Genomic DNA, 14,095 nt, shown 5'->3' on the forward strand with positions numbered 1-14,095 from the left:
TATACCCAGTTTATTATGAAATACCTAAGTTCTCCAGGGTCTTAATAGCCTGCTTCCAGTACTGCGTTTGGCCTGGCGACGAAGGTTTCGTCCGTCCAACAGGACGCATGGGGTTAGGTTGAGAAAGCACAGTACCGTCTTTCTTACTCCTGCTTTTCATATTCTCTTTCTTTTTCTTATTTCTATAATTCTTCATTTTTCGTTCTTTTCTGTTCTTTTCTTATTAGTTTCTTTCCTTTCTACATACTTTTTTTGCCATTTTCATACTTTTCTTCGCCTTTTGTTTCCCCTTCCATTTTCTAACTGGGCCCGCCATGTGCCCCGCTAACAGACAATCAGGGTCAGATGTGGAGCGCCAGACCACCACAGTGTGGATACAAGTGCTGTGACGTCATATGCCCAGACTGCACATTGCCAGGAGACATGTAGCTTGAATTCCACCGAGCAACGGCTTCCCTGGCGAAATATCGATATATGTGCCTACAGAGTGCTTTCCAGCCGTTACAGGCTGGATGGGCTCCACGACCCCTGGATTAGGAGACATGAGCCTCTTGACGAAGAATCGATTTGGAGGCAACCGCCCGATCACTGCTGTGGACACCGAACCACGCCCGCAATAACTCTACACGTGTACAGACGGACCCGCTTCAGTAAACTGCTGCCGATGGAGGTCCGGGACTCTTATATGATCTGTCTCTCTTGGTACCACCGCTCCTCGTAGTACCGCCTAGTGAAGCGTACTTGACGCTTGAGTCATTTCTCCCCCGACACATCCTCAACGATAGCTTAACAGCTTGTCGCCACTCGTGTCGTTGAAAGTTGCTTGGCGACGCGGCAGCCGTTGCAACACAGCACCCGCTTTGTTCTGCCTTCTTGTAGAAGAGGCACATTCAAAAGTGAGCAACCTTGTGCGCTGGTTTCACTTGTAAACCCCCCCACACCAAGCCCCCTACAGTTGTATGCGGGAACAATCCTGCATTCCCGTATGCTCATTATGCCGGGAAGGGTAAGGAGGAGCGGCTCTGCTGCTTGGAAGTTCACGGATTGCTGCAACCTCAACTTGATGGTCACCCGGTGTCGTACGATTTTGTGTCGATCAGCATCCAGTTGTCTGTTTTCGCCAGGATGGGGTACTCAGCAAGGGGCTGACGATGCGATTACCGCGCGGAGTTGAGGCGAACACCATAGTTCACTCACAGGACTTTGATCTGATGCGAAATTTGACAACGAAGGCGTCGATAGGATGGATCATGAGTGTCTCTGTCGAGGTCAAAACCGGGCTTTGTGTCTGTCATGTGGATCTGATTACGGCTCTCGGCACGTCTGTTTCGGACGGCAACCGACCGGCAAGGCAGGATAACTTAAAGCTCGTGCCATATATTGACTGTCAGTTTCCAATTGGCTCGGACTCGCACCCTCAAGAGCGCCACAGAGACCCCCGCAGCTTCACGGCCAAGGGAGCCCAACCACCAGTGAGCTGCCGAAGTTACTTCATGTAGCTTCGAAGATCAGCCAGGACCCTGGGTACATGCAGCTGGTGTCCCGGGGTTGGTGGTGTTTGGTGGGGCAGACGACATCGTGCAGTGATCCGATCATCCGTCCCCAGGCGTATCGAGAAGGCAGTGTGGAATACATATTAATGCAGCCCAATGCTTCCAAACATGGCCGCAGGGTTTGAACTTTCCAGCTCCACGTTTCAGACCGCCTCCGGCCATGCAGCTTCAACCCATCTCCCTTGACCAGCGACCCGCCATCACCTGGCTAACCTCCCTACAACAGCAATTGCCAGCCCAAGCAAACTGGCAGCAGTTCTGCCGAATCTGCACATTGCTTCGGCTTCTACCTTTGCGCTGGTGTCATTTGGGGCTTCTCGGAGACATGTATAAACGACGGGGCAGATGATCAAAGCCCCTGCTGACTGGACGAACCGCCATTAAGACGAACCGTTTCAGCCCTCAAGCTGCTCGCCCGTCCATTCCTCTACGTTCCGCATGGTCATTCACTCTCCAGCTTCCTCCGGCCGCTGTCGATCGAACGTCCATAACTTCAAGAGCTGGTACGTAAGATAAACCGCCCTATAGTTTTCATAGTCTACCCGGAGCTCTCAAAGCTGTGAACATGTTGCTTGTTTGACGTTGGCGTCATGCTATCGATAGTATTGACCAAAGCTGACCGCCAGTTTCGTGTCACCGGTCAAACCTTCCCTCATACTGCTCAGCGTCTTGCATACGCTGCCAAGATGCAATCAGGAGTTTTTTCTGTTTTCTGTTACTCTCCAAGTCCCTTCTCCTCCGATCTTCGACGTAGTGGGCTGAACTCGTTTCGTTCCAGGGCCCACAACCCAGTTCCGTTGCTGGCCTTGGCCTCGATTCCACCATGCAGAGGCGCAATCATTCTCTGCGACTCCCGTTGCCGGCTCGCAGGCCCGCCATTCTTCGGCGAAATGCCTCCAGCTCGTCCGAAGCCTCGCATGCATCGCATGCTTCCCCTCGATCGCTTGGCTCCGAGGACCAGTTCGTATTCTCTCCAGCCCACACTCCTTCGACCGAGAACCCGTCATCTCGGGTCAGGGTCCAGCGGTATACGACGGACCCCTCAGTTGTCAGCACCTTGCTCATGGGCAGAGGTACGTGCTTGTTGACCCCTTTGGATTTTCACTTTCAGTTGTCGGTGATACACCGGCTCGCTTGCTGCCGCATCTGCAGCCTGGTCGTGAGACACCTCAGACCGACGAGCGCTTGAGCCTTGGTGACGAAAGTGGGATGAGACAGCACCGTAGGGCTGCCGTCAGGTGCCTCCACCATTGCAGTGGACCTCGCCTGTGGAGAACCCCACAACGGCCCTACTGTAGTGTACGGATACACGACCCTGAAATGACAGGGGTTGAGGTTGCTCTCAAACACTGCGTCATCGGATGCCGGCGCGGCCGGGACCGCTCATTCCAACCTGGGAGCTCCACGGGCAGCTCGTTCTCAAACTCTCGTTTCACAACCGACACTGATTTCCTGCGTCCACTAGAAGTCATTCCCCGTCCCCGAGACTCGGAGACCATTCCGACCACCGCAAATCATCTGCGAATAACACCAAGCAGCAGAAGTCGGCCAATTCCCATCCAAGCTCCTAGAGTCTGCGGGTCTGGGCCGACTCCCACAGCTGCTTCCATCCCGCCAGAACCTCTGTCAGCAAGAGGCGATCGTCCTGGGTACGTCTGTCTCTCTCTCTCTTCGTTCATCTACTTCTGAGTAAACAGAGTTCTTGACTGCTAGTCTAACCCACAGTCTTTCCACAGGGGTTACTTTCCTCTTCACGAGGATCCCAAGTCCCGTGTCCATATCCCCCACCCTTTCCATCTCGACAGCGAAATGGCTCGGAAAAACTCTCTGCGCCGGGCCGCCGAATTCAGCAAGTCAGGCGCGAACTCAAAACCATCTCCGCCTGTCAACGCTTTTGGATCTGCCGAACCCCCCTTACAGGGCCAGCCGAGTGGCTCAGATACCGCCGACACCCCAATCTCATCGTACATACCGAGCGGCCACCACGAGGATGTGGTCCTCCTTATGGGGAAGTACTACCCTTCCAACTGGGAAAAAAGGCATGGAAAGGCGCCACAAGACCGACCATCGGCCATGACGCAGCCCAATGCTTCCGTCATCCGGTCCGAGCCGCAGATCCCAAGGTACCAGGGCGGCCAAGGGCACCACCGGCGGGGCTCCGACGTCAAGCGCCGACTGCAACAGTACCAGAGGGATATGGTGGCACAAGCCGCCATGGCCGCTAGTGCTCTTATTGCCAGCAGCGGGTCTGCTCATTCGGCGGCCGCGGCGTCCCTCAGCGGAGTGTCGCTGCCAAAAGTGCAGCTCGCCGCAAATTTTCTCAAAACCCACAAGCCACTCTCGCCCAAGTTACGTCCTGTCGGTAGTCCTGGCCCGGTCACGCCCATGTCGCTTGAAGCCGAGAGCTATTTGAGTCTTAGGTCGCCCGCGGGTGGCATGGATGCGGAATCGCCAGAGGATGGGAATGGGGACCGGGAAAGCAGGAGGAAGCAATGGAGAAAGGATCCTGTGTCCTCACCCCTCGAGCTGAGCGCTGTCTCGGTTTAGATGCGGCTCTCCATGGTGGGTCTTGCAGCTGTGGAGTTTGCAACGGGATACCACTTTATTTGTCCTCATACAATATGATACCCCTAACTAGACCGGACGGACCAAGGCTATGGCCAGAAATCGGATTCAGGCGCGGTGATAGTAATACTCTAGACATTTCTCTGGCAATTCGCTGTTATCTTCTGGGCCTGTCTCCGACTGATATCCCCTGTTCGTCAGGGACATAAGGTAGCCAAGGTACGTACGCCTTGGGCGCGGCGTGCCTCACAGGACGCGATGAGAACAGTAACGGCATGGGTTATGCAAAGGTGGGGAAATGACCGAGGAGATCTCCATCGAGGAGAAGCGAGAATATATAACAGTATGACTAATAATCAAATCGTTTACAGTTGAAAAGGTGGGCATACAAGCCTACTTAGATGCGTAGCTGCACCGCTTCTTGCCCAAAGCGCTGCCTGCAGAGTAATCACACACATCCAGCTATCTCCTCAAACCGAGATCCGCACATCCAATATTTTCCCCATCACTTTTTCCCCCTCAAGCCGAAATACCAGAGTCTAAATCTCCTTCATACCAACGAAAGGAGGGAGTCGACTTTTGCTTATGCAACCGGCTTACAATAGTTAGCTGGGAAGTTGCCGGTGACTCCTTCCAACTCGCCGACCCACCTAAAACGAAGAGAGGCCAGTCAGCGTTGTCGTTTGGAACTTTCCCTTCTCACCGTCTCTGCCGTCCCGAGGGAGAGAATGTGGATACGTACCAATCTTGGTCTGTCTCGGTCCTCTTGACCACCCTGATCCGAGCCCCCTCGCCAAAGGAAAGGTCGCTAACCCCTTGGCCCGTGAAGGGATACTGCGCGACGACCCACTGGTCGGGCTTGGTCGTCGCGACACGCTTAGGGGGGGGCGGGGGCGGCGGCTTTTTCTTCCCGAGTCCGTTGGTAAACTGGGCACGGGCCGATGGTGCAGCAGGTTCAACTGCGTTGAAATATTCTCGTTGCGTCAGTGTGCCGCTGGGGCGGTTTACTGGTGCCCCGCTGAGAATCGTGGCCGTCGTGAACTCTGTGGCATTGGAGTAATCAGGTCGGTTGTAGGATGGGGACGGGGCCGGGGTGTGGTCCTCAACCGGGCCAGACGGGGCTCGGAGCGTCCGTGGCTTGGGACCGGGTATGAGGCCTGAGGTGGTGCGACGGACTCCGCCCATAAAGGCATTCGAGTTTGAAGCCGCCAGGTTTCCGGTGCTCATGGATGGTCTGACTGCTTTGCCGCGAGCCAAGAAGCAAACGGACTCGACGTGGCTGCGAATTGGACTGAATGCTCCGTTCCAGGTGGCAATAACGTCTTCCATTGGGGGAGGCGGTGACGGAAACCCAAACTCCTCACAGTAACCGTGCAACGCCGTGTAATACAGGCCAAGGAGCCTGTTTTGGATCAGGATGAGGTTGGAGAGCAAAGGGGGGACCAGGTCGAATGACGCCCTGATGATGGGCGGCAAAGTCGCTCTCAAGTGCTCATCAGCAATCCTGAATTCCTGCCCGCGTGGTTAGTCCTGCTGGGACCTCAATTTCGCCATGAAGCACAGAGTTCAATCCTCACATCAGAAGCCCGTGAAAACTCGGCGTCAGCTTTTGCCAAGGCAGCGTCCTCTTTGGGGGTTCGACCTGGTTTTCTCCGGAGCTTCTCTGCCTTATCCTGTGACTTCTCGTAGTCCAATCTCCTGTCCTCGCGTTTCTTCATGGTCTTGCGGATGGGGGCAATGCAGTCTCGGGCACCGGTCGCCGGTTTCAACACGTGGCCCTCAATTAGAGTAATCTCCTCTGCCAGTTCCGCCTTCAGGTCCGTGTACGCCTTCCTAAGGCTGAATGTGCGCTGCAATTGGAGCTCCGGAGTCTGGACGGTTTCGCGTGCGGTTTGGCCATCGGCAGCACCGACAACAGGATCGTAGAGAGCTTCGTATTCAGCAACAACTTGCAATTGGGTGCTGGCGATGGCAGCCCAGGAGTCCCTCCACATTCTCGCGTTCTCAATGAGCTATATGGAAGCAGAGTTAGCTGGGTTGTCATTGGAGCAATCTCGTCATGTCAACTGCTAAGCAAGCATTCCTTACCTGGGCGAGAACCGCGTCGGCATCCTCGTAATCCTTAAGCAGAACCGCGACTTTGGCATTGTCTCCCGGACATTTGTTCCAGAGTTTGCCAAACTGCCTCTGCATCGACTGCATCCTGAAACCGCGATGAAAGTGAGTTCCTGGCTCCTGGTAGGCTAAACTAAATAAAATGAGTATGGCCCTGAAAGAGAGAAAGTCGATAGGCGCATCACACCATGTTGGAAATAAGATTGTATAGAGTCGATCAAAGGGTCGGATAAACCCAGGATGCTTATGCACGAAGGATGGGAGAGGAAAAAAGCAAAAAGGGAAATAAAATGAGCGATCGGTCGAAAGGTTGCATCACTGGGCTGCATGCATGTTAGCGGCGGCACAGGGAACGTTCAATACTCGGGCATTGCACGGAGCAAGAGATGGGCAAACTCTCGTAGAGAGGGTCCTCAAAAATGCCACGCAACCAATTCCTGGTCGTTTATTCGTTGGTACAGACGGATGTTACACTGGCCTGTCGCCTCCCCATCCAGAGGGACGGTCGCCGGACATTGTTGGGGGTCTCGGGGACTAAAACATCACAACCAACAAGGCAGCGACCAACCTATGACAAGGGTGCAGCCCCTCCTGTGGGCTTCGTCAGTCTAGCCAATCATGTCCGGTGGCAGCTCAGAATGGGAAGGTGGGGGGCGGAGATCAGGTGACCGCGCGGAGCAGGCAGCGCGTCTCTTGAAATGGGTTCGCGTTTTCATCGACATCAACAAAACCCATTCGATAGGCGATTGCGCGGCAACGTGGAAAACGACATCTCGTCTCGAAACCCACTGAAATTGCGTTCCGAAGCAATTATATGAAATGCGATGACACAAGGATACCGAAACGATGTCGATGGTATCCTCCGGGTTGGTCTCGACTGGGCCATCGGACCTGAGGAGCGGGGGACGCAGCGCGCCGGTCCTCGAATTCGTCTGCCTGTTTACGTACGATCTCCGGAGAAAGCAAAAGAGATGGGAGGATGGCCGCATCAAATACCACACCTTCAACAAGCGTGTCATGGTCTACGATGAGCGCGGCAACTTCGTCGGAGACATGCATTGGACGCGCGAATCAGACTTTGACGAAGGCGAAGAGGTCCAGCTGGAGCGCGGCGGAGTCATTGTTCAGGTTGCTGAGTGCGTCGGCCGCCAGGAGCAGGATCTGTCCGAGCTGCTGGACAGGAGGGCGAACGAGAAGGAACGGCGTCGGTCACGAGTTGCCATGCGCCCGCCCTTGTCTGCCGCAACACCGAACAATCCTATTGCCGGAGCCGGCGTACGAGAGCACTTCCAGACCCGACATCGACCCCTGACCCAGCTTCTTACCCCAACCGGCCACCACGGCCGGGCTGTGGTACCTGTTGAGTCTCCTTATGAGCTTCGACAGATGGCCGATGAGAATCCCAGCAGTCGCCCTGATCCAGGTTCTTCAAAGAGGAGGAAACTCGACGTCACGCCTCCGAGCAAAAAGACCTACGCTCAAAACTTGTTTGGTGCCACCTTGACCTTGTCCGCTGTGCCCGTTAGCTCAGCTCCTCGGGGGGTTCCCGGTCCGTTACCTCGAGTGCAGCCAGCGACAACTTTGCCTCAGGAAGAAGATATTTCCCACAGTATAGACGTTGATTCTCTGCGTGAGGACCGGGGCTCATCTGCTGCATCTGGCATCCACCGGGAATCTTCGAGTGCTGGGGCTGTTGCCACTCGGTTAAGGGCATTCCCAGCACACCCCCGGCAGTCTGTAGTAGAAGATCAAGAGCAACCCGAGACCACATCAATGACGCTGAGTCACCCGAATCAGAACAAAGCGAATTCAAATTCTCGAGCCAGCAACCCACGAGCAGCGGTTACAAACGGTTTCCGTCCATCTCCGCTTACCAGTACCAAATCTAGAGTGGTCGCCGACAAACTGACAACAGCCGGGAACTCACACCAACCTCCCTTGACACATCTTGCGGGGGCTAGCACCGATGCTAAACGTTCTGTCGGCTTAAAGCTGGGGGCCTCGCTCTTACAAGCCGTTGAGTTGGACGACGAGCGACGGTTTTCCGGACGCCAGGACAAGCCAGGCGTTGCACACGAATCAGAAAATGCCGCTCCAGAGCCTCCAAAGCAACAGCGGACGACGCGCAAAAGGTTACCACAACCGACAGCTTCGGATGTTGAATCAATGACTACAGGAACGCGGGTCAAGGATGCCCAAGAACACCCGACGGAGGAAAGGACGGAATTGCGGCTCAAGCCTCGTCAAAAGCGCGGCCTCCTGCTCCTGTCCGAAAAGAAAAGCAAGACAAGTCAGCTCAAAGCGCAGGACGGACTCGCCAGCGGACAAACCCGGACCAGCGAATCTCCAGAAGAGCTCACGAGCACCCCAGCTACGGAGTCGAGCGGCCATTCCAACTTAGTTGAGAAGCTCCCGTTTGGGAAACAGGATGATCCCTTTGCCTGCTCACCCGCCGGCCCTGGAGATCCTGGTTCACTGTCACCGAGGCCTAATGGGTACCAAAGCGCTCCTCTTTCAGATGACGGCAGGGAAGAAAGCTCAGAGTTCATCTCGCATCAGGCCATCGCCACTCTAAGCAGCCAGATACGGCGGTCCCAGAAACCTCTAGATTTGACAGAGGAAACTCGCGGTAACGGGAGCAGCGCGAAGGATAAAATCGCGGACCGGCCGCCCTCCCCACGAGGCAGGAGGCTAAGATCACGAGCTCAGGGTTCCGGAAAAGCCCGTGGTGAGCCGAGTGAGCCGTTGAATTTGGAATCCAAAGAGACTCTGGCCGGTTTTGGTTCCGAATTCATACCCTCGAAATTCTCACGTCAGACTCGGGCTACCGAGGAATTGGGTGACGAGGAGTCGAGCCGCGTAGGGAAGAGAGCGCGGAGAGTAAACCCGGACGACAGTGCCAGTAACGAGCTGCCTCAGGCTCAGGTTAGACCGCATCTCGCCAGATTGAGCCGGAAGAGCGTGAGGAGCAGGGAGCTCATCGGTTTTGTGCCTCGTGGCCCAGACCACTTCATGAACTCAGGGCTGCCAAATTTCGGCGCTAAGGGCTTCAAGCTCATAAGGGATAACGATACGGCGGGAACCGGCAACGTCCTGGAATCTACAAGCATCGACGCGCCGTTGTCAAACCGGGTGCAGTCTCGTGTGGAAGCACAACCTGTCGGGCGGATGCCTCAACCCGCCTTGCCGTCAACGGTCGTGTCACAGGTGGCTCCGCCGGCTCTTCAGCGACACAACTCCCTACCCAACGGTAGGATGGGGGAAGGGTCGGTCAAAGTATCAAGTAAGGTTGCTCCCCCCACGCCGCAGCTTGATGGCCCCCCCAGACCTCGCAGTCTCGCGCGCCACGTATCTGCCGTCTTTCCGCCAAATGGCCAAATGGACCGGAGCGCAACTGAGAATTCCTCTCTACCTGGACCCAAAAACATCGCGTTACCCAGAGAGGAAACAGCTCTGGAGGTCACGGTGTCAGAGACCGCCAACCCACAAAGACCATGTGCAGCGGACAGCGTGACGCTGCGGTCACCATCACACAACTCCCCGCCCAACATTTCGGAACAGCAAGCGGACCAAATGAACGACGAGTCTGATATTGCGCTTGACGCATGTCTAACCGACGGCGTCAACAAGCAATTTGCGGATGCGCCACCGCCCGATCCTTCCCAGCCCCGGATCGTGAACCCCGCGACACGAGGCCGTAAGGCTGCATTGAAGTCTCATGCGGCAGGCCAGGTGCCTCAATTCATCCTACCAGTCGACAACACCACTGTCGTCTTGGGTGTGCGGCCACCTGCAATGCCGCGGCCGGACCCCGCCCTCAGTGAGCACCCGAAACGGACCATGAGATTTCCTGGCTTTAGTTCGGCGAGAGGAGGCGGGCCGTGGAGTAGGGAGGCACACGATTTGCTGGAAAGTACCCGTCCTTGCTGAGGTTGAGTTTGAGCTTATCGGCGTCAACATACCCACCTTGCGAGCACCTCGGCTCGTCGCTGGCACGTGGCACAAGCTGTCAAGTCACGCCAAACTGCGACGCTCTGAGCCGTTGTCTCTTACTGCTACATGGCTTGGAGGGGATTGGGAAAATCCTGTACACTGAGACTCTAAGCTTTTCATTGCTTAACAGGAGCCTTGAACAGGCGGTCAGCTGATCCAACTACATGAAAGGACACGGCAGGGGACATTCAGCAGTTTTGCGCATCTCGCGGTCAACAAAGGACCGCCAACGAGCCAAACGGTTGGGACGACGCGCCGCAGGTCCCTGCTACTCGGCGGTAATCCGGATGGATCTCAGTACCACCTTGCTGCGTTGATAATGAAATTAGTGTATGGTACATACCTGGGCGCGGGCAGAGCTGGGCAAGGATGCAGCGAGGCGCTCTCCACCCCGTTCTTACGGAAGCCCTCATTGCCTGTCGCCCGGATCGTGGTACAGCAGGACCAAATGCCCGTTCCATGCACGAGGGAGATGCCCCATGGGGCGACCATTCCTACAGCATTTCGACTTATTGACACCCTTCGTCTCGTGGGGCAGGAGAAGTGTGGAAGGACAACCATAACGGCGCCCGGGGCCTGATGTGAGTCTCCTAAGGAGAGGCTCCAATCGGAGGAGGTCCCATGAATTGCAGTGTGGGTGTGTAACACAGCCGCAAGGTCTTTGTGTGGCGGTTCCAAACCTTTGGAGGGATTGTTCCGCTTCCAAGCCATCATTGATGTCTCCCTTCTTTCTGGAAGCTTTTGAGAGTTGGTGGAGGTAGCAACGTAGGACTGTGCTGAACATTCGCAAAACCTTCCTGGGGTGAACCGGGCGTGTCGATCATGGGCATGGCGACTCCTTGGTGCAGAAACATAGCGGAAGGTGAACAAGGGTGTTGGGCCTCGCTTCTGCAGGACATGCTGCTGCCAAACCCCGGGTTCCTCAGCCCTACGGACAACGGGTGCTATCGAACCCCTCCATCCCCATTGCCAGACTAACGCCGTAAAGATCTGTGGTAACTACAGGTAGTGCCGGTGAATTGCACACATACCCCACCATAGATTTTCTCCGCTGAGGGGGATTGCGCCCTGATCAGCAGGTACCTCAGCACCGGATAACTGTCGGTCTCATAGGACTGACGGTTGGGATCTGCTTGTTGAATTTCTGATCTGAAACCTGATATTTTCCCGAAAATGAAACGACAAGAATGTCCGAAGTCTGACGATTCAAGCGCATCGTCAGTGATACAGGATCGAGCCCGTTGACCTGCCTCGACATCGGCAGTCTGGTCATAATGCGTGGCCGCCCATCCAGCCTGGGCAGGGTCCCATGAGCTCGGGCCGCATGACCCCAGCCCCCTGGACACCGTTCAAAAGATGGGGCAATTCTCGAATTCAATGCCAGTTGGTGCGCGAACTGCAGCGGTCGCCCACCCATACCTGACCCGAGCTACAGTACTGTACGGATGTAATGTGCATGAAAGATGGCATCTGCTGCGACTTGCACATATGTCATGAGTCTCTACAACTCGTTGACGCTGGCCGGCCATATAAACCCTACGACTTACTCCGGCGAGCTTTTGAGGCACGAGACTAGGTACTCCGTCATCAAAGCAGCCTTTTCGCCTGGGTTTGCCTCGTAAGCTTTACTGTGTAGGCACCGCTGAACCTATGTCCGGCCCTTGTTGCCTGTTTGGTAGATCAGAAAATCGCCCGCTGTTCCTTTGATGTTTCTGTCTGGGTTGCTCCTATGCTTTGGGCATGCAGTGAGTTATGTGGCGTTTATTTCCTCGCAGAAACTGAATGCGAAACTGAATGCGAAACTGAACGCTACTGTGTGTCCTCGTGCTCCTTCGCGCCGCAGGCTCACAATACCGGGACGTCACTGCTGGCCCCGTCGGCGGCTGCGCATCTGCGGGACGAGGCTGTTCGGGGCTTTGCCTACGCCTAATCTATAAGAACCTAGGGACTGCTACAAAAGGCCCACTTGTCTACCCTTCAGTCGACTTTATGTTCGCTGAATGTTCCGAACGTCGCATCTTCGATACGGACCGGAGCCACCATCGCTCCCTTTGCTGCTCATCCGCTATTTACGCCTTCACTCAGCCTAATACCTGGTGACCTTTGCCATGGCATCCCAAGGCTCCAAAAATGGCGTGGCGCTTCAGCGACCTACTCCGACTCGCGAGACTCAGGAGCTATACGACGCGATGCGGCGGGAGGAGGAACGTCTTACTCCCGAGTCCCTAAGCCAGATACCAGCTTGGGAAAATCGGTTTTCAGATCCGCTCTCCACTTCCCGGCCCTTGACTTCCCCCACTTCGCCCTCTTACGATACCCTCTCGCAAGCCACGGCGGAGACTGGTGTGTCCGATCCCCAGAGGGCAAAGAAACCACGGCCTGGCCGCAAGGGGCCTCTGCCACAGGCCAAGAAACTGCGGGCTGCTCTGCTGCGGAAGTTACGGGCCTGCGATGAGTGTCGGGAACGGAGAGTCAGGGTAAGAAGAATAACAGACCTTTACCACACTGCTTTGACGCTCTTACCGACCACTAGCTAGTGCGCCCACTTCGATTTCTCGCTGTTCGAAGACGCCTACCAAGCGTGCAAGCAGCAAGAGAACCGTCTCGTCGACGCCGACCCTCATGACACACGTGCCCGGTCGCAACGGCCCCGTCTCGGCGACGCGGCTGACCTCCTCGGCGTCGGGCTGGGACAGAGCCGGCCCCTCTACTCATCATCTGCCGTCGTCCCGTGGAGCGACAGTGCAGTGGACGAGGTGTCGCCCGACACCGACCCGCTGTGGAATCAGCAAAACCAGCTCCAACCTTATGTGACGTTTTCCAACTTCCAAGAGCCTGAGCCGCGCCACTTGTTCCCGGTCGTCCCGGCGTCGCGCTCCGTCACGGATCTCCCATTGTCGCGACAGACGGCGGGGGCGCTTCCGTCGTCGCGCTCCGCAACGAGTCTTCCGTCGTTGCGCCTCACCGCGGCGAATCTCCCAACGTCGCGGCCAGCCGATGCGCTTCCGCTGCCACCACGCAACAACATCGCGCTGGGAAAACAGCTCTCTGCGGGCAGCGACTGGTGGTTGTGCCTGTGGGGACACGGCGACCAACCCGCTTCATTGCGTGAGCCTGTGCCGGTGCCTTGCAACGGGCAATTTCGAGGCCTGGAGGCCCTAAAGACGCACTTTGGGCATGAGCATGGCGTCTTCTACCAGGATTGGCACCTGTGGAAATGCGTCGAGTGTGAGCTCGAGTTGTCGAAGCCGCCCGATCCGGGCCGCCCGTGCCCCATGTGCGGCCAGGCCGAGTCGTTAGGCTGGAACGCGTGGTATTATGCCCGGGTGTAAGTACTGCGGTTGCGTCGCGCGGTTGTTCGGGGAAGAGCCTGTGGCTGAGGATTGGGCGTGGCTTATTAGCCATGTCGTTGGTATTGATGTCGGTTGGGCTGTCCGCGCCGGGTTTCTGGGAAAGATGTAGGTATGGCATTAGAGATCAGGCCCGGCTGTCTATACTCGCTGGAGTGTAATGGTTTAATAGCTCGTGGGTTACTGACTTCGATCGAAGTTGATCATGCCTGGAGCGGTTTAATATATAGATAACGTGATCCACCATTGACTCGGACACATTTTCCCCCACCATAACCACCCAACGTCAACACGCGTTTTCTCTACCACAACAATGTCCGACAGCTTCCCAGAAAACCGAGTTCTTCTCGCGATCAATGCGATTCGATCAACACCGCGCTTGAGTATCCGACGCGCCGCAGAGATATACAATGTCCCCAAGTCGACAATTGCAGATAGAATGAAGGGAAAGATCGCGAAGTCCGACAGCTATCACGGCCGTTCGAATTTGACGAAGATCGAAGAGGAGGCGATTGTTCA

General features: G+C 55.9%; 5 protein-coding genes across 5 annotated transcripts; 4 read left to right on the forward strand and 1 right to left on the reverse strand.

Annotated features, from left to right (window-relative positions):
* Positions 1 to 1,974: 1,974 nt before the first annotated feature.
* Positions 1,975 to 4,482, forward strand: N657DRAFT_643989 (uncharacterized protein). The gene is made up of 3 exons (XM_062792662.1): positions 1,975 to 2,626; positions 3,019 to 3,202; positions 3,290 to 4,482. The coding sequence occupies exons 1-3, from the start codon at positions 2,377 to 2,379 to the stop codon at positions 4,098 to 4,100; spliced, it is 1,245 nt and encodes a 414-aa protein (XP_062648929.1). The 5' UTR covers positions 1,975 to 2,376; the 3' UTR covers positions 4,101 to 4,482.
* A 149-nt stretch (positions 4,483 to 4,631) lies between these two features.
* Positions 4,632 to 6,532, reverse strand: N657DRAFT_643990 (uncharacterized protein). The gene is made up of 4 exons (XM_062792663.1): positions 6,207 to 6,532; positions 5,696 to 6,130; positions 4,861 to 5,630; positions 4,632 to 4,768 (listed from the first exon to the last, which is right to left on the reverse strand). The coding sequence occupies exons 1-4, from the start codon at positions 6,318 to 6,320 to the stop codon at positions 4,702 to 4,704; spliced, it is 1,386 nt and encodes a 461-aa protein (XP_062648930.1). The 5' UTR covers positions 6,321 to 6,532; the 3' UTR covers positions 4,632 to 4,701.
* A 440-nt stretch (positions 6,533 to 6,972) lies between these two features.
* N657DRAFT_616439 (uncharacterized protein) lies at positions 6,973 to 10,163 on the forward strand (the record flags this gene model as incomplete). The annotated part of the gene is made up of 2 exons (XM_062790492.1): positions 6,973 to 8,710; positions 8,876 to 10,163. The coding sequence occupies exons 1-2, from the start codon at positions 7,080 to 7,082 to the stop codon at positions 10,161 to 10,163; spliced, it is 2,919 nt and encodes a 972-aa protein (XP_062648931.1). The 5' UTR covers positions 6,973 to 7,079.
* A 1,665-nt stretch (positions 10,164 to 11,828) lies between these two features.
* On the forward strand, positions 11,829 to 12,249 carry N657DRAFT_357738 (uncharacterized protein). The gene has a single exon (XM_062786952.1). The coding sequence runs from the start codon at positions 11,933 to 11,935 to the stop codon at positions 12,161 to 12,163; it is 231 nt and encodes a 76-aa protein (XP_062648932.1). The 5' UTR covers positions 11,829 to 11,932; the 3' UTR covers positions 12,164 to 12,249.
* On the forward strand, positions 12,250 to 13,677 carry N657DRAFT_357739 (uncharacterized protein). Its single transcript, XM_062786953.1, has 2 exons — positions 12,250 to 12,703; positions 12,764 to 13,677. Exons 1-2 carry the CDS (start codon positions 12,335 to 12,337, stop codon positions 13,556 to 13,558), a joined length of 1,164 nt encoding a protein of 387 aa, XP_062648933.1. The 5' UTR covers positions 12,250 to 12,334; the 3' UTR covers positions 13,559 to 13,677.
* Positions 13,678 to 14,095: the final 418 nt, after the last annotated feature.

This window comes from Parathielavia appendiculata (genome assembly GCF_033297405.1).
Source record: "Parathielavia appendiculata strain CBS 731.68 unplaced genomic scaffold N657scaffold_4, whole genome shotgun sequence".
Taxonomy (NCBI): domain Eukaryota; kingdom Fungi; phylum Ascomycota; class Sordariomycetes; order Sordariales; family Chaetomiaceae; genus Parathielavia; species Parathielavia appendiculata.

Excerpts from the sequence above, each read along its gene's own strand:
- N657DRAFT_357738 (XM_062786952.1), top strand. The coding sequence starts at position 11,933 with ATGTTTCTGTCTGGGTTGCTCCTATGCTTTGGGCATGCAGTGAGTTAT.
- N657DRAFT_643989 (XM_062792662.1), top strand. The coding sequence starts at position 2,377 with ATGCAGAGGCGCAATCATTCTCTGCGACTCCCGTTGCCGGCTCGCAGG. Across the intron at positions 2,627-3,018 it reads CACCTTGCTCATGGGCAGAG|AAGTCATTCCCCGTCCCCGA; the intron begins GTACGTGCTTGT and ends TGCGTCCACTAG. Across the intron at positions 3,203-3,289 it reads GCAAGAGGCGATCGTCCTGG|GGGTTACTTTCCTCTTCACG; the intron begins GTACGTCTGTCT and ends GTCTTTCCACAG.
- N657DRAFT_643990 (XM_062792663.1), bottom strand. The coding sequence starts at position 6,320 with ATGCAGTCGATGCAGAGGCAGTTTGGCAAACTCTGGAACAAATGTCCG. Across the intron at positions 5,631-5,695 it reads AGTTTTCACGGGCTTCTGAT|GAATTCAGGATTGCTGATGA; the intron begins GTGAGGATTGAA and ends CCACGCGGGCAG. Across the intron at positions 4,769-4,860 it reads ACCGAGACAGACCAAGATTG|GTGGGTCGGCGAGTTGGAAG; the intron begins GTACGTATCCAC and ends TCTTCGTTTTAG.
- N657DRAFT_357739 (XM_062786953.1), top strand. The coding sequence starts at position 12,335 with ATGGCATCCCAAGGCTCCAAAAATGGCGTGGCGCTTCAGCGACCTACT. Across the intron at positions 12,704-12,763 it reads GTCGGGAACGGAGAGTCAGG|TGCGCCCACTTCGATTTCTC; the intron begins GTAAGAAGAATA and ends ACCACTAGCTAG.